Source organism: Danio rerio, chromosome 13 (assembly GCF_052040795.2).
Source record: "Danio rerio strain M-AB ecotype USA chromosome 13, GRCz13ab, whole genome shotgun sequence".
Classification (NCBI taxonomy): domain Eukaryota; kingdom Metazoa; phylum Chordata; class Actinopteri; order Cypriniformes; family Danionidae; genus Danio; species Danio rerio.
Genome location: NC_141033.1, coordinates 30,086,540 through 30,106,004, shown reverse-complemented (window position 1 = coordinate 30,106,004; position 19,465 = coordinate 30,086,540). Strand labels below are relative to the sequence as shown.

Here is a 19,465-nt window from a genome sequence, read left to right as displayed (position 1 = left end):
ACCAATTTTTATTGCCTACACTGCAAAAAAATATCTGTAAATTGACAATTTCTTATGCATTAATTTAACTCAATTTTAACAATTTCTGATTCATGCTTTTTATTATTTTACTTTTTACTTGCATTGTGAGATCCTGATCTTCTCACCAACAACTTTTGATGTTGAGAAGTTTGAAAAAGGGGTTTTATTGACGTTTTTTTAATAGTTTGATATGATATATTTTCTTGTTTCCTGTTGTAAATAACCATACAAAAACCTGGTAATAAACTGACAACTTTTTCTGTTGCTTTACAAAAATAATTATTTCTATATTATTTATTATGCAATATATTGTTTCAAACTGCTAACAATTTAGTAAAAGTCACTTTGTTAAACTGCAGAATAAAAATTCCAACAATAAAAGTAGACAGAGCAAAAATCTAAATATTTATATATAAACCATAATGCAATTCACAACCGCAAATAAACAGAAAAAAACTGTAAACCACGAATTATGGAACCTGTTTATTAACAGATATTTTTTGCAGTGTAGTTATGCTTTTTTACTCTCCCTGTAGATTATTTACTAGCATTTAAAGTCACTTTTGTACATTGAATTTCATATTTCATGCAGAATCCAACGTCACATATTTTTTATCTTTAGTTAAATGCACATTTTTAAAGCATTTTGTATGTTCATTTACAGCTTAGTCACAGTCTTTGTGTTACTCTACACAAGTTGTGCAACTATACTATGGATTCCACAGTTGGAAATGCAGTAAGACATTTATGCCTGTCACCATTTGACATGTCAATGGCATTTTAAGTTGCATATTTAAAGGTGCAGTAGGTGATTGTCTTCAGAAACATTTTTTTGTTGTGCTGGTTGAAAGTCTCTTCACAGTCCAATAGTAATGATTACAGTAAATTATCTAAATGTGTTTATATGTATTTTTATATTCTGGGTAAAGCATAAAACTAAAACATGTTTATCCAATTAAATAGAGTCGAACTGTCATCTCCCTTAATTCCGATAAGCAGGTCAGACTGTCTATCAGCAAATTTTGACATCTGCGCATGTGTTCACGCAGATCCGCCATTAGCACGTGCCCGTCTGCATCACAAACGCATGCGCTCCGAGCGAGCTGCGGGCCGCTCGCAGATGCCGAGTCGGAGCCGGAGGCGCCGAAGGACAGCCGAGCTCGGGCCGATTACTGTAAAGCCAGGCGCGGGTATAATTCGCCCTTAAAGCGGCCGCGCGGTCACGAGACGGACCGGAAGAAATCAAAAGCTGAATTGAAACTTTTAAAAACCTGAATCAATATTGAAGATACTTTAGCACGCTGGAGGAAGGACGACATCATGGCTGAAGTATTACTGTTAGACAGGTAATGTTCTGTTTTGAAACTATTTTATGTTTATTTGTGTTTTGTTATGAATGACTTATGCACAGACTGAAAATCTCCCGGTGAAAGATTGATGTGATTATTTTCAGTTTCATAAGGTTCTTTGACAGCATCTATAATGTAGATTTATATTTAGTTTAACAACAAAACACCAGTAAACAGCGCTATTCCGCCTAACCTGCATTATTGAGCTAAAGTTGCTTTTATATTCATATTGGGTCATTTTTGAACAATGACAGCCTTCCTATACTGTTTACCATGCTACTCTGAATATTCGCTCTGAAATAGCATGTAAGTGTGGCAAAGTATTTCATGTAATTCCTGCACGGCGCTGGCACTAACTAACTGGCGAATGACATGAACTAGTAGGTTGTCTGTCGGCGGTGCGCGCGCTCGCGATTTCAGGGGGTGTGGCTTGGTCCCTCCCCGCCGTACAAAGATAATATGCTAAGCCAGGGGTCTCAAACTCAATTTACCTGGGGGCCGCAGGAGGCAAAGTCTGGGTGAGGCTGGGCTGCATAAGGGATTTCACTAAAAAAAGTCCTCAAATGTCATTATTAACAGTTTTAATTATTTCTTCTGAACATGAAGTGTCCTGAACATTAATAGAACATTGAGTGAAGATTATGAACAGTTCTTCTGAACATGGCATCTTTTGCCTACTCCTTGCTGCCAGAGACTTGACAGCGCTTCATCTCACAAATCTGAACCACATTTGGCTTTAGAGCGGAAGCAGTTGAGACCCTCAGTATGGCTTGAAGATGATCATCATTAAGTTTAGACCTGTACTTTGACTTATTGAAGTTCAAGGTGGAGAATAACTTCTTACACAGAAAAAAAGTGGGGGAACTCACTCAAAACTTCCATTCCCTCACCTAAAAAAAAGGCGTATATATGTATAAATGAAACACCCCCACCTCACTCCAGTCACATCAGTCTGTACCAGTCTGTATCTACCTATAATATATATATAAGATGCAGGCTGTTGCTAGGTAGGTGGCAGGCTGCAGATAGGTACAGTAGCTTAGTGGCAGGCAGGGGCGGGAACAGCTTACCTTGGTTCTGGCCGGCGCGAGTTCCCTCCTAACACTTCCCGCCCGTCACAGCGTCTAACAAAGGGGCGGGATGCGTGGTGACGTCACCGGCATCCCCGCTCCTTTGTTTACACGGCGGGCGGGGAATGCCAGTGACCGCTGTGTACGGATAGAATCAGCGGAGCGGGGAGCGCTCTCTCTTCCCGCTCCGCTGATTCTGTCAGTGTACAGCGGTCGGCGCGGGCCACAAAATATTGCACTGAGGGCCGCAAATGGCCCGCGGGCCGCGAGTTTGAGACCCCTGTGCTAAGCGGTTAGCATTTTGGCAGATCACCTACTGCACCTTTAAGCACTCATGTGTTAGACTGCTGTTCAAGAAATAAGTTATTTATAATCTGCCTATCGATGTCAGGGTTTTATAATAAGCTACAAGTCATTCAAATCAATGTTGAAGTAATTCAAACATCAGCAAAGCAGATCACAGCACAGTTGTATTCTACTGAATGCATCTACTTTCTAATTTACTCTACTAATTTGGAGAAGCAGTAGTTTATACAGTAAGTCAACACTGTTTAAGTGTATTTGAAAGAACCCTTGCCAGCGAGAGGCTCAAAGCTAAAGATGGCAGCTCGTTTGATGGTGTGAGTGTGTGTTTTTAATAGGATGGGGTGTGACTTGAGATATTGTTGACTCTGGAGGCCGATGTCTGTGTGTGTTGTGCTGTTTACTCCTCTGTACTCCTTGGCAAGCAAGTTGATCTTTAGTTCCAGAAGATTCCCAAGGGCCGCAGACCAACACACAGCACATGAAGTTGGTTGTTTTATTCAGTAAATGATTGACAGTCTGCATGGTAATCAATTAAGAGATATTTAAATGAAATTTATATTGACTTTTTAGGAAGAATACAGTTAAAGGTCCCATGAAAGAATTTTTTTTACATTTTAGTATCAGTATTATTAGTTTTTAAGATATATATAAGCTAGTGTGCTCTAAAACAGTGACAAAATTTGCGTTTAAAAGATATAAAACTAATATAAACATGTAAAGTTTATAGTTTGTCACTTCCACCTAAATGCATCAATGGTTTTATTTACATCACCTTAAACTTCATTTTCTTATCAAATCAACTAATCAAATGCTCTCATGTATCTGACATGCCCCGCCCTTTTAAAGATGCTACTTGTTGGCATTTCATTTGATGCATTTGAGCTCAACCACTCTCACTGGCAAAGCGGTGATAAAACAAAACACTATTGGCTGGTTTTTTAAAAGGGGAGGAGCAACATGTTCCATCCTCTCTTCTTGTTTCAATTCAGATTACGTCAAACATCAAATAAAAACGCACATTTTAAAGCACTTGGGACCTTTAAAGCAATCAACAAATGCTATTAATGACATTTTTAATATTACAAATTGTTTCAATTAAAAAAATGTTGTTCTTTTTTAATCACAATATCCTGGAAAGATTTGAAATACATTGGTCTCTCATTATTCGTTGTAGTTACTGAACATTCTAAAAATAACCTGCAATAGGCTAAATCCGTGAAGTAGTCCGCTTTATTTTTTGCAGTTATTATTTTAATTTTTATTTTTTATTTAAGGCTGTGAACCCCTCACTACACTATTTATATACTTTTCTCAGACAGGAATTAATATTTTCAAACTTTTCTCTCTTGTTTAAACACTTTCAATGTTCAAACCGTTCAAAAGTATTATAGGATAAAACCAAAGATCAAAACTATTTAACTTTAGTTTAACTTTTTGTGCGATGGTTAGCAACTTTTTCTTTCTTTTGAGTGTTACCGCTGGTGCCTTTAAGGGTGCTTTCACACCTGTGAATCGATTCAGTTGTTCCGAAACAGGGATTACAATTGTTACATTGTTGCTCTTTGCTCTTGGAGCAGTTCGCTTTCACATTGCAAAGTTTCTAATCAGACCAAAAGAGCTAAAACAAGTCACGTGCGAGTAAACTCACCTCACATTGGTCAGAGTGTCAGGGTTTATTTTGCAGCGTCCCGCTAAGCTGTCAGGAGAGGTGGTGGTTTGATGGTGATTGACAGGGTGCGCGCGCGCGACGTGTCTGAGGAGAGACGCGGTGGGGAGGGGTGAGAAGGGTGCGCAACGATGCCTAGGACCGGGAGGGAGACGCGAGATTACCGGGAGATCATCACTCGTTTGCGGGCATCCGGAGACTCGCGAAACTTCCCGCCCTACTCATAATTCTCTCTTCATATAGCCGTAAGCCTATTACATATCCATAAAACACTGTGATATTACCGCGCTCGGATCGGATCGCTTTCTCACTGCAATCGAACCGCTCCAGGGTTCGTTTCAATCGAGCCGAGACCACCTCATTCAAGCGATCTTGGAGCGATTACTTTGGCACGGAACAGAGTGCGATTGCCCTGTTCACATATGCCAATCGAACCACGCTAACTGGGCAATCGAGATACGTTCCAAAACAAAAGTGTAGGTGTGAAAGCACCCTAAGAGTGCAGAATGTTTCGTCGACATTGTCGGTAGAAAACTTGCAAACATACAGTGCAGCACTTCAGAGTTTAACTACTAGTGATCAAAGATTCATGTTAATTCTGTACTGTACAAGGGACAAAGCACGGGAGAGATTGATTGACAATGATCTACAGCCAGTCAGGATGCAGAACACAATGTGCTGTAGAAAAAAGCATGTCAAACTGCACGAAAAAAAACTGCGAAACTGCGAGACCACAAAAAGTGAACCGCGTTATAGCGAGGTATCACTGTACATCAAATATACTGTAGCTAGGGGGGAAAATAAATAGACTACTTGAAAATTTTGTAAACTGCATATATAAACATAAATAGGTATTATTTTTAAATTATTATTTTCAGAAAATAAAAAAGCTTCCATGCAGAGAGATGTTTAGTTATTTTAAACATCCAAATACCAATGTTTTAACTACAGAAGACTTAAGATGTCAATAATTGACAACAAATTTTGACAATTATTGAAAATATCTGTTTTTCTTGGAAAATGGGAAGAAATGTTGTCACATATTATTTAACATTTTACTGTAAATGCAATAAACTTAAGTACAATAAAGCTAATGATCTAAATTCACTGTATAATAATAAGATCTCAGCACCAAATCAGTATGTTATGTTGATTTCTGAAGGTGTGTTATGAAAACTGAAAGAATAGTCTGAAAGTTTTTGCAGCATTACAGAAATAGCGTACAATTTAAAATATAAAAAAATTATAATAATAAAATAAAAAATCATAAATCGTAATATTAGTAAATGCAGTCTTGGTGAGAATAATAATCTATTTTTTTAAATGCACTCATCTGAAATGGTAGTGTAAGTGTGTTTTTTATGCAACTGTTGAGGTGTGATATTTACTCACTGAATTCTTGCTCCTAAAAATATTCAGCTGAAAATAGATTAGCATGCTTTGATTCCAGCGTGCACATGTGCGGTTTGTTTTTATAGTGAGTGTAAATGTCTGACGTGTTATTCTGAGATGTGTGTGTGTCTGTGACATGTTATTCTAGTTAATGTAAATGTCTGTGTCATTTTGGTGTGTGTGTGTGAGTGCATGTCTGTGCCATGTATTTCCTCTTCTTGCATTTGCTGGATACTTTTGCTTCATTTTAAATGTGCCCTCGGTATCTTTTTTCATCCACTTGCTGATTTGTACAAATATTATAATCAGTCATGTCAAAGTGTCATAGGATAATAATAGCATTTAGTAAAGTCGTCACTCATCTTTGGATAAACAATCACCATTTGAGGAGAGGAGCATCAATTGTTTGCTTCTTAAATATCCCAGTATTCCCACTGGACTGAGATTAGGATTCAGTTAAGGCTGTGCAGTGTGGCGAGGTACAGTATTTCAGCATAAGATATGTGTGAGCCAGTGGAGATATAAATGCCTGCTGTCTGACACTAAAAGGGGCCATATGTAAAGATTGTCATATATTAATTGCTTTTTAATTGCCATTGTGTGAACAGCTTGTAATGAAACAAACAAAAAAACTTTATAGGTTGTATATTATAGCTTGTAGACTGATATTTTTGTGGAGGTAATAAGGACTATTTTTGCCAGAAATATCATAAGGATGTGGCTGTTTGTCAATTCCAAGAACACAGAGAATGGACTTGCAATCTTGCGGAGACCATTCTTGCCAGATTACCTTGGAATAATGAACTCAGGGGACTGCGAGAACGGAGAATGCGTCCTGTGAGACATAAGATGCTGTGTTCTTCCTGATGGTCACATGACCTTCACATATTTTAAGGGAAAATTTAAATATTACAGCATTCATACAACGATTTATTGTTTTTTCCCCCTTTTCAATATATGTATAAAACATGCTCAAACCTTACAAATAAACTTTGCACAATACAAATAAAACTAATTTTACAGTATTTTCTCAGTGGCTTTGGTGCATTTCTCACAACACTATTTACATTTGCACAACAGTTAATGCATTTCTCAAAACAATTAGTCATTTGTGCACATCCTAGTAGCAGTTTCTCATTCCTTTCAACAAAATGCTTTTGTACAAGCATCAATTGCTTTCATACAACTCTCTACTATTTATAACATTATCATTTGCTTATGTTATGTCAGTCAAAATTAACTTAACTTGTCAATGCTGAATAGCCATTCTATATAAAACTAATAGTCCTCATTTCATTACTTGAGTCATTACATACTAAAATGTTGAACTAGTTGTCAAAATCTGTCTAGCTAATTTTATATAAAAAATACATTTTTATTTTCCTGAAAATGTCTTTTAAAATTGAACAATTTGATGAATGATTTACAGACCTGTGTATGTTGTAGATTCAGTTCCAATATGTTCTGCAATATTGTTTACAGTTGTGCACAGCTCTACCCAAAGGAAGTTTATGTTTGTTGTAAAATAAAAGTGTATTTATTATTTTGCACAATGCTGTGAATAAATTAGAATTGCAAAGAGCAAATAAAAATGTGAAACATACATATTTAGTGTCTTTTACTCAGATACCTCACTAAATGCAGTGATGTCCAACTTTACTGTAGTTTTCAAATGGCTGTGCTAATAGTATATAGTGCTGTCTTGTGCATTTTCAGGAAGTTTCAACAAAATCTGACTTTTTGCATTGAAAAAATTTCCAGAGTACACTGTGATAATGAAAACATGACTTAGCCATTTGACAATCTTGTTCATAAACAATGGTGTCGGGACTTTTCATTTTGATGACACTGACACTTTCATTGAGATGAATACTTGCTTTTGAGGAATGAACTATTCATTTTGAGCATGTGACGCGCTTTTGCAGGTTATCAACTAGGTTTTGCAGTTTGTACTAATTGTTTTGAAAACTGTTGTGCAGAAATGCACTAGTGTTGTGAGAAATGCACTTAAGTGACTAAGAAAAACTGTAATGCGAATTTTTGCAAATAAACACCGTTATTGTGTTTATGCCTTTATAAAGATTTTCATGTTATTGTTTCTTATTGTTATTGTTAAAGAATCTCCAGAGATAAATGAGTTTATCTCTAAACTTTAATAATAAGTGTAAAATGCTGTGCTTCCCACCTCCTTTACTCAGTCGCAATAACTTTTGGGACTTCTTGAGCAAGTTCCGCGCTGAAGTCTGCATCGATGCACGCATCAAGAACACATCCCTTAGGTTTCACGTGTCCTCCGTTCTTACGGTCTTGAGGTTTGGAACTGATCTTTGGCAGTTGATGATGATGTTACATGAGAACACAAGGATGCAAGAACCCATATTTTGAAACAGCCTGTGACATTAGGTATGTTTCCCATACCCTGTAATGTGCACTTGCATCAGAAACATTGCATCAGTTAATTGTAGATGGAATTGCATTTAACATAAATCCTAACATAGCGGACGATAAACCAATATGACATTATGTTTTCATTTATACTGAATTTGCACATAGCATCGCTTTTTGTATAGAATAAATTTAGAGCTGCACAATGTGTCAAAAAATGATTGTTATTGCAATTTATAATACATGCAATTCATATTTCACAAAAGTGCAATAAATGTATTTATTTTTATGTGCCAAGTATTTGTGTGCTACATGGATAGCTTTTTTCCAAGTCAAATGAGACCTTTACTATCTTTATCCCCACTTCTCCAGTAGAAGCTGTTAGGTAAACCTATAGCTGAAAATAATCACAGATCCTGGGAAACAAGAGAGGAAAATGACAACATCCAATAAAAAAAAATTCTGCTTAGATTTTCAGTCATTCGTGGTGTTTTAAAGTCTGAACGTTTGCACCTTGACCTTGATTTAATTATTCATTCATTCGTTTTCTTTTTGGCTTAGTCTCTTTATTAATCAGGGGTTTGATTTAATTAGCACAGGAAAAATCTATTACCGGTTTATTTTATTCTTTTTTATTTTTAAATTGCTGATAAAATAGCATTTTGAAAGTTAGTTATTTTCCCAGAGATGGGTTGCGGCTGGAAGGGCATCCACTGTGTAAAAACATGCTGGATAAGTTAGTGGTTATTCCGCTGTGGTGACCAAGAATTAATAAAAGGACTAAGCTGAAAAGAAAATGAATGAATAATTGAAAGTTAGTTATCTTATAAGGAACATAATTATTGCAGCACTCAACAACAACACATATTTTCCCAGTATCGTGCAGCCCTATAATAATAAATGGCTTGATATGCATTACAGGATAAAATGATCCTTAAATGTCTTTAAAATCCATTAACACTCAGCAATTCCATTGTCATTTGCCAAAATTATTAGTTTTCTTTGCAGACAATATTTGCCAGAATTGTCATTAATTATAATGTTAGATCTGAAACTTATTGAATATAATCCAGCCAATCAGAATCAAGAATTTCAACAGGCAATGAAATAATACTAAGTAATAATAGGATAGATAGATAGATAGATAGATAGATAGATAGATAGATAGATAGATAGATAGATAGATAGATAGATAGATAGATAGATAGATAGATAGATAGATAGATAGATAGATAGATGGATGGATAGACAGATGGACGGAATTCTGCCCTCAGAATTCTACCTTCAGCCACTTCAGATGCATCATTTTCTGTTTTTTCTTGGTGTGTTTGAGCTCAGCTGACTTGTATCTGTTCTCAGCCCCTAACACTGTCTCTTTTTTCCGTTTCTGGTGTCTCACTCTCTTTAGTCGTTAGTGTTTTTCAATTGATGATCACCTGTAACAGCTGATAAAAGAGGCAAAGTAGCCCTAAAACATGACCCATCTGCTCACCACACAATCTGACAAATGGCTCCAGAAAAGAGTTTTGCCATTTTGACATTTACCGCTGCATGAAAAATGGCTTTCATTTCTTGCTCAGCTCTTTCAGAGATCAAAAAATGTTTGCAAGTTTATATTCAGTTTAAAGTAGGTTAGCGGGGAAAGAGAAATTTTTATTTTTGGAGAAAGAGTCCATCGTTGGCAAAGGATGCATTGATTTGATTTCTGTGTAAATAATACTATACTGTAACTGTAGTGTAAATGGGGTTACACTGTACCACTACCTGTAACTTTCAAATCTGTTCTACACATACACTACCTGACAAAACTAATGATAGGACAAATAATAACAACAAATAATAACTTGACTTCTAGCTGATCATTTGGTATCAGAAGTGCCTGATATGAAAGGCAATGGAGAAATTACGCCTATTTTACCTAATTAAAATATGATCATGCCTTGGTTTTTAATTATTTAATAAGAACAATAAGGTCTGACTTGACAGAAATAATGTACAGTATAGAATATAAAGTCATGGTGCAAGGCTTAATAAAGTCATCTGGAACGGCAAAGAAAGCCTCCTCCTCAATCTTACCACAGACATGCTCAATAATGCTCATGTCTGGTGACTGGGCTGGCCAATAATGGAGGACATTGACCATCTTTGCTTTCAGGAACTTTGATGTGGAGGCTGAAGTATGAGGAGTGCTATCCTGCTGAAAAATTTGCCGCCTTCTGTGGTTTGTAATGTAATGGGCAGCACAAATGTCTTGACACCATCCACTCTGCTGTTCTTTCACACGCCCCCATACTGAAAATAACCCCAAACCATGATTTTTTTCTTCACCAAACTTGACTGATTTCTGTTAGAATCTTGGGTCCATGTGGGTTCCAATAGGTCTTCTGCAGTATCTGTGATGGTTCAACAGATGATTCATCAGAAAAATGTACCTTCTGCCACTTTTCCAAATATCAACTATAAGTCAAGTTATTATTTGTTGCTCTTACAACTCAGATCGATGACAAGACTTTTGTCAGGTGTAGTGTACATATTCAGTTGTGGAATTATTTATTTATTTATTTATTTATTTATTTTTATTTTTTTTTTATAGTGACTATTCTAGTGTTCATTTATTTAGGAGAAACAAGCGAATTTCTCCTAAAGAGTGTTTGTGTTTATCTTGGTTGAAAATGTAATGTGCTGCCTTTAGTAGGCTTCCCAATATATACACAAAAAGCACTACATCACAACATTAGTTTCAGTACTGCTTTATGTCAGTAATGTATGTTGCTAATGTAATGATGCAATACTCCAATAAGCAATAAGATGCTTGCTAATATCATGAAAAAAATAGTTATGTATTAATAGCTCATACTATTTTTGCCATCAAATCACTGAAGGGAATGTACATTAGTTCATCCTTTATTTGCTGTGCTTGTTGTAATACATTCTACGCTTTAACTTTCTCAACAAAGGATGCATAATTATTTCCACTTTGACATCAGCTTTCGATGTTTGTGAAAATGATAATCAAGATAAAATGATTATATTTCTGCTTTCCTCTTTACATTGAAGTTCTTGTTTGTCTTGCATTGTAAATCCAGAGTAAAATCCAGTGTAAATTCTTTGCAGTGGTGCACTTTTTTCCCTTTAAGATGGTTGTTTAGGGATCCTGCAATAATGTTTTTTACTTTTTTTTTGTATATTTTTTTATTATCTGTATAAATATATATTATTTATTTTTTTTAAGTTAACTTAAGCTAACTGTTGTTTAGGTTATCTAAATAATATTAGATTTTTTTTCTGTTGAAATATTTATTTATTTTTTTAAATCTATGCTCAAAAATATTTTCAGTAGTTGTAGTTGAAGTTACTGAATTAGATTTTGATGATATTTGCCATTTTTAAACAACTACTTGTAGACACTGCCTCGGTAAGAAGCTCAGATTTTACAATTGAGCATTTGTGTGTGCTGAATGAGTCTTTGAGAGGGAAATTTTAGATGTCTATAGAGATGCTTCCATAATAAATACAGCCGGCTTAGAAACGCCTGCCATCACACGTCTGAACATCAATGGAGAGGGATTTTTTTCAGCAGGTTTTGTTGGGAAGGTCAGGGTTAATGCTTTCAGGCTTTTACCTTCTTTAAACTACTACCTCAGTACCATTCCCATGATTCCTTCCTCATATCACACTGTTTCACTGCTTTGAGTGGCCACCTGTGATGAGAATCAGCAGGGTTTTGGTGCTAATGACACATACCGTATGAAAAGATGGAAAGAAAAAAGAGCCAGTCTGTGGGTAACACTTACATGTTCTTGAAATTTTTCCCCATGATATTTTATAATGGTGAGTGACTCAGGAATTGTCCATAGCTTTACAGATCTGTGAATATATTTTTCTGCACCAGAAAAATATAATAGCAATGATAATATAAATAATAATAATATATTAAGGCTGCACAGTGGATCAATGGTTAGCACTGTCCCTGCTGGGTCAGTTGGCATTTCTGTGTGGAGTTTGTGTTCTTCCGTGTTGGCATGGGTTTCCTCGGGGTGCTCCCCGTAGTGTATGTGTGTGAATGTGAGAGATGTTTCCCAGTACTTGGTTGCAGCTGGAAGGGCATCCGCTGTGTAAAACACATGATAAGTTTATCTTGCTGTGGCGACCCCTGACGAATAAAGAGACTAAGCTGAAGGAAAATGAATGAATGAATATATTAGCCCTCCTGTGAAATGTGTATTATTTTTCAAATACTTTCCAAGTGAAGCGAGGAAATTTTCATACTATTTTCTGATTTTTTTTTTTTTTTCTGGAGAATGTTTTGTTTCTTTTAATTTGGCTGGAAAAAAATTAAAATTAGCCTTTTTCCCCCTTTTTTTCAGACAATAAAAATTTGTCAAAATAGCAAATGATTTTTGTTTTTTGTTCTAATGTAAAATTTGGTTAATTCAATCAAATATTGAGTTCTTATGGCTGAAGATAAATCCTTGGTATTTTGTTGAGTAAAAATGTAATTAAAATAAGTAAATGACACAATTTTTGTTAATTTATACAAAATATTTTAAAATTTAGAAGTAATGTCAACAGTAGTTTAAAGAATAATACATAATCCTCCAGTTTCACAAAGTTTAAACCTAATCTCAGCCCTAAACCTAAACTCTGAGCTGTTTTATCCAACACAGACTCGTTCTGAAAACATAGTACTACATACGTTTCTGGAGATTGCAAATTATGTAACCAGAGCTACGTATGGCTTTATTTCATCTATAAAATGCTACGGGGTGCTATGACACCGTTCCTTGTCGCGCTTAGCTTCATATGGACCAGTTTGGATATGTTACCAGTTTGTCCGGTAGCTCGATACATACGTCAGCAGATTTGAGATGCAGTCCGGCGTAGAACAGTTTTAGTAAGCAGGTAAGACAAAAAAAAAAGAGCCAAAAAATTAAATAAACAAGTAAATAATAGGGTGAGAATGTGGTAAAATCTGAAAATGTGGTAAAAATCAGGGGGCTATTCTTTTAATGGATTGCTTTTTAAAATACTGTAGTTGGGTTTAGGGAAGGGGGTAGGTGGGTCAATCGATGCTTTTTAAAACACTATTGGTTGGGTTTAGTAAAGGGGGAGGGAGGGGGGAATTGGTCGGTTGGTCAGTCAGTAAATCAGTCAATTGACAGCAGACTCTGGTGGACTTACATAAGAACAGCAGGCATGAATGGCACTGCAGAGAGAAATTTGAGATCTAAAAAAAGCATACACGGCGCCCTCTAGTGTATTTTCAAAAATAAAAGCTGCAAAAAACGTAGCTCCTGGGACTGTTTTTGCTCTCCAGAAATGTATATAGGGTTTACGTAATCAGAATGAGCCTGGGTTGGTTTTATCTGGTAGAAACTGTAACTGATGGATTTTAAAATAATTTTAGGATGAACACCAGCAATGCTTTATTTCTAAGGAACATTAATGAAATCTTAAATATTGTTCTTAAATGTCTTAATTAAACTGATGTATGTGCTAATCCTGGCTTAGTTTAGGCCATATCCGCTCAACCAATGCATGGTTTTACTCTGTTATTTTACGTAATCTTTTTGTCTGTCAGCTATCATTCATTTTAACACATCACTGCATTACCGTGTCACCTTAATTTCATGAGCAACTCTGTAGGTTTAAGCTAATCAGCAGACAGAATGTCAGCCTTCTCATCACCATAACTCCCAGACAGCTTTTCTGTGAGAGATCTGACCTTTAAAAGTGTGAGGGGAAGATAAATCAGCCTGGTTTAAGAGACTCCCTCTGACCAGAAGAGGCAGATACCGTAGGAAAATGCTGTGTTGCAAACTAGGGAGGGATGTTTAAAATAGCTATGGAGATGTATGGAGTCAAGGGGGAGACAACATGCACTGGTATGTGGGGACTGACTGTCCTGGTACAGACTTCCTCAAGCCTGAGCCTCCCTAAATATTTGGCTAGATCCGGAATTGTGTTCCTTTGGTTAAAAGACACCTGCTTTGGAGTTAATAAGGAAAGAGGTTCACTGTTTTTCAGTGTCTAATTTCTCAGTTTGATGTTCATCGACCTCTGGTTAGATGCATCTAAATTATTAAAGCATCATTTGATTGACATGTGCTCGACTGTTAGACTTTATATGCCTTTTATGTTCCTTTTGCACACTGAATTTATATTTGTTATAAGTTATCGAAATGTATATAGAAATATCATCTAAGTTATAAGAAATATTATTATAAGAAGTTATAAGAAAATAATTGTTTGCATTTTTTCTATTCAAATAAAAAAAATTTGCACACCAAATCAGATCGTATTAATTAAACCGTTGCGAAACAAAGAAAACATATTGTCCAAAACATTTGGAGTCGATTCAGTCAGTGATGCTTTGTTACCCTCTCTCTTTTTTAAAATAAAAAAGAAAGATTAAATATTGTGTTCATCCAATCCACTGCTGGAGAGGAAGGAGAGTTCACTTCCATATCAAAGATCTTGGGGTTATTCCGAAATTCAACATTTATTTCAGTAAATTAGTGGAACTTGAATGCTTTACTTGTGATACTCCAGCCACATAACACACATTTCCATCTGTAAATGAATCCTGAACAGAGATTGGCAGTAGGGCTGCACAATATATTGCAAAATTGTTGTTATCTGCATACATATTGCAGACTTGTATGATAAATGACATTTATTTTATGCATTGGTTGTTTATCTAAATTTGATCAATCAGATGGGGCCTCACCAGTAGTTGCTGTTTGGTTATTGGCTGGAGTGGCCCAAAGATGATAACTAATAGCGGGAGTGGAGACAAGAGAGGAGAATGACAACAGCCAATCAGGGTCAGAATATCTGCTGAGGTTTTCACTCATTCATATTGTTTTAAAGACTATGGGCTCTACTTTAATGATCTAGGCACAAAGTCTAAAGCGCATGATGCAAAAGCATTAAGGGCGTATCTGAATCCACTTTTGCTATTTTATGGACAGAAAATCACGCTCTGCGCTGGGTGCATGGTCTAACAGTGTTGTACTTCTTTTCCTAATGAGTTAATGGGGCGTTTTAAGCATAATATGCATTAAATCAATCAGAGTCTCATCTCCCATTCTATTTAAGTCAGTTGCGTAGCGCCATGGCACATTTGTTATTTACATGGCTTACTTTGTAAAAACTGAACTCTTCACTAGCAGGAAAGCAGTTAAACAGACCATCTGTGAAAGGATAAAGAATAAACCTCCTTCCTTTGGCATCTTTATTTTCTCTTTACTTTACATTTACTCTTTACTTTTTTACTTTTGTGGATAAGGAAACAGTGTAAAGATATGTGTGTATTGCTGTACATCCAGGATGGGCGCATAACTAACACGTTCTGCACTGACCTTTAAAGCAGCATAGTTGGTCAATGTCACGATACTTTTCCAGTTCCTTAAAATAGCAACACACAAACAATGCACCTTAACACACCTCCTTCATAGACCAGCACGCCCATGAGTCCACAAAGTGGCACAAATGGATTTGTTATTTAAACAATGTGGTGCAAAACGTGAAAATTAGAGTTGCAATGGTCTAAAAATATCAGCATATTGCACCAAATACGTCTTGCGCCTTATTGCACCAGGTGTAAAGGACCCTAAGTGTTTGCACCTTGACACATTTGTTTTCTCTGAATTGTTTTAAAATATAGCCAGTAGTCAGCACAAAAGCCTAGTGGTTAGCATGCTGACATATATTGTCAGCATCCTGAGTTCGAATCCCAGCTTGAGGACATTTTCTGTCCCTACCCCCTCTCTCTCTCGCACTTTGCTTCTTGTCTGAAATACTGTCCTATCCGCTTAATAAAGACCAAAAATAAATCTTTTAAAAATATATATTTATATTTAGCTAATAAAATATGGCATTTTTCTAGGGGAATGTTATATCATAAGGAATATTGTTATCAAAATACTCGTGCTGTGCAGCCTTAATTGGCAGTACGTCAGAAGTATGGAGAGACACATACACAAAGACTTGCAAAACAGCCTCATTGGAAAGGTACAGCAGTGGTTTTCAACTGTCCGCCACACACTGTCTTTATATTACGCAGTTTGTTTGTCATAAGTCATCTGTGCTGCAGGTGACAGCAATCTGGGTTTTGTATGCCTTCGCTTGTACGTTGACTCTAAACAGTCAAAGCACCTCTCTGAAGACTTTTGTTTCGGATGCAAAAAGTAAACCCAATCCAATTTGTTTTATGATGAACAAAGTATTTTGGGCCAGTGTATCAATATAAATGACACAATTTGAGGTTGAATTTTATTTTTAAATGTTCAAATATTTCTGAGGGAGATTTCAGATTTAGTGTGTAATAACCTTCAGAGAGAACTGAGCATCAGAGGCTCTTAAAAGAAAATTCCACTTCTGCCAGTTGTTGTGCTAGTACAGTTCAGTTGCTTTTTTTCAGCTGAATAAACTTATAACTGTCCTGATTTCTGCTAATCATAGCAGTTAGCTTCTCATTGCTGGAGACGTTACAGGAGTCAAAGTTTAATTAACATAAACCTGCTCAAATGGTAAATACAGAGAGGCTGTTTCAGGTCTTGTAACCCAAAAACGCTTCCAATGAACTGTAAACAGCCAGAGTGGGATACTTTGAAGCAAAAGTTCAGTGTGAATAAACGAGCAGCTCATAATTAATTCCCACATACTGTATGCAATTAGCAGCATTTTTTTCTGGGACTGGAACATTTTGTTTATCTTACCAAAAATGAATGGTCATCCCTCCCCATGTCCTCTGAAACAGTGTTAAAACAAGGCTTGTTGGGTGTATGTTTGAGGATGGGAATGCTGTATTTCTGTACTTAGACTATAGTGTTAAGCCATATATTACATGTATGTGTGTACGTGCACAGTTGAACGTACAGCCTTCAAACATATACTCCATTTGACAGCAGCCACTAACACAGGCACTTGACATATACACACTAGACACATTCATCCATCTACAGTACAGTTACTACTTTTTTTCTTAAGGCATTATAGGAGATAAAAAATGCTTTTTGTCCTCATGTTGTCCACGCATGCTGCATGTGCATTGTCCATGTGAATAATATAGTGAGATCAGGGTATCTTATATTGTCTTTGATTTATATATATATATATATATATATATATATATATATATATATATATATATATATATATATATATAAATATATATATATTTAGGCCTTCAAAAGTATTAAATTCGCTGAGATATTGTCTTGTAGGCCTTAAATCATTTTAAATGGGTCTTAATTTTCCAATGTCCATGTTAAGCTAGCTAATTATGCCAACACCTGTATGCATTATACAGTCACCTACAATACATCTCCATAAAACTTTTAACAAAACTCTTTACAACTCTATTTAACAACATGGTTCCTCACAATAAGATTTGTAAGTTTTCCATGTATTTATAGACCATGGCCCAATCCCAATTCTGCCTCTTAGCCCTTCCCCTTACTCCCACCCCTCAATTTGTGCATTCATGTAATGGGGTAGGGGTGTCCCAATTTCTTTTTAGCTTGAAGCCTTAAGGCTAAGGGGAAGGGCTAGAAAGACCTTGAAACTGAAATTTTTCTGGACCACACTCGAAACCAAGGGGTAAGAAAATTTCCCAGAATATACCAGCTACAACAGCTGCATGGCTGCACACGAAAGTAAGGAGATGCTTAAATTAGGATTTTTTGACATTATTACGAATTTTTACAACAAACAAGCACTTGTTTTAATACATTCCAAACCGGGTTCATGTTTTACTGTCATGCTACTGTCATGTTTTACTGTCATGCATACCATACACTTTACAATAAGGTTCATTAGTTAATGTTAATTAATGCATTTACTAACAATGAACAATACATTTACTACTGTACTTGTTCATCTTAGTTAACGTTAGTTAATAAAAATACAGTAGTTCATTGTTAGTTCTTGTTAACTCATGGTGCATTAACTAATGTTTACAAGCATAGACTTAAATGTTAATAATGCATTAGTAAATGTTCAATTATGATTAATAAATGCTGTACATGTGTTGTTCATGATTAGTTCATGTTAGTAAATGCATTAACTAATGAACCTTATTGTAAAGTGTTACCAAAAAAAAAAAAAAAAAAGCTAAAATAAAAACGCGTCTATAATCCCTAATAATAACTATTGTAAAGCAGTCTCACAACAATTTCACTCGATTACACTCGAATACCCTGTCAGAAAAGTATAGTGGCTGGGAATGAGCATTTTATGGTGTTTGCTATAATGTTAATGTTGTTTTCTTGTATTTACAGTTATGAGCTTATTGCCACATTATATCGTTATTATAACATGATGTCGCTGCCTTCAGTGATACAACTTTAATAACTACAGCAGTCGCGGTCATCGATCTCATTTAAAGCAAGAGATTGCGATGACATGATGATGTGTGCAGGTGTTGTAGTGCTGTCCCTTGTCTAAGGCCCCGTTTACACTAGTACGTTTTAGTTTTAAAACGGCGTTTTAGAATGAAAACGATCCGCGTCCACACTCGCGTTTTACCCAGCGTTTCTGAACTGCTCTCCGTCCACACCAAAACCCTGAAAACGCACATCACGTGACCACACAGACGCTCTCGGGCAAGCGCTGCAGCCCATGTACCCAGATGAGAGCTCTGCTAGTCGGACTTCTCATCAAGCATCTCCCGCTGGATCTAATCTCACTATATTTATTAAACGGGATATTTCATTCATCTTGTTGTCTTTATCTAACGACATATTCCCTGACTTTGGGCATTGGAATCTTTTACTTGTTCTCAGGTAACGTGTTTTGGCTGAGCGCAAAGATAAGTTAATGATTAATGTAACCACGTACATTCTGTATATTGACTGATCGCTTGCCTTTATTTCCTATAATGTATAAACTTATTGTATGTTATACTTTTAAAATGGCCATTATCGATTCTTAAAACTGATACTCAGCAAAAGAGAGGGGATTCGTATTTTCACTGAAATTGAAAGGAGGCAGTTGTTATCGGCTCCGTTTTGTTATAAATATCCAGACAGTGAAGATGACGCTCATCTTATACAGCACGGCGCCTCAACATGTCTGCTGTCTAAGTTGCTAATATTAAAATGAAAATAGGCAGTTCCTTAAATCATGTTTGCATTTTATTGTTGAGAAAGTGAAACAACGAAGCCAGGGTGATGTGAATGAAGTTATAAAGTACACTGTTCCCTTTGAAGATTTACCCGTGTCCTCGGTATAGTCTGCTTTTCCATATCAAACTGAGAAGAAGAGACTGC

General features: G+C 36.1%; 1 protein-coding gene across 24 annotated transcripts in view; it reads left to right on the top strand.

The window, feature by feature from the left end:
• Positions 1 to 19,465, top strand: part of kcnq5a (potassium voltage-gated channel, KQT-like subfamily, member 5a) — a 248,828-nt gene that overhangs the window by 59,812 nt on the left and 169,551 nt on the right. For 3 of the 24 annotated variants that reach the window (XM_087279458.2, XM_087279459.2, XM_087279467.2), the window contains exon 1: positions 1,041 to 1,367. The exons of 18 other annotated variants lie outside the window; for them this stretch is intronic. In XM_087279458.2, coding sequence (XP_087135584.1) covers positions 1,342 to 1,367 — 26 coding nt within the window. In that variant the 5' untranslated portion in view covers positions 1,041 to 1,341. Of the gene's footprint in view, positions 1 to 1,040; positions 1,368 to 19,465 lie in introns of those variants that run through there. 3 more of the 24 variants (XM_087279465.2, XM_087279463.2, XM_087279466.2) reach the window with 2 other exon arrangements.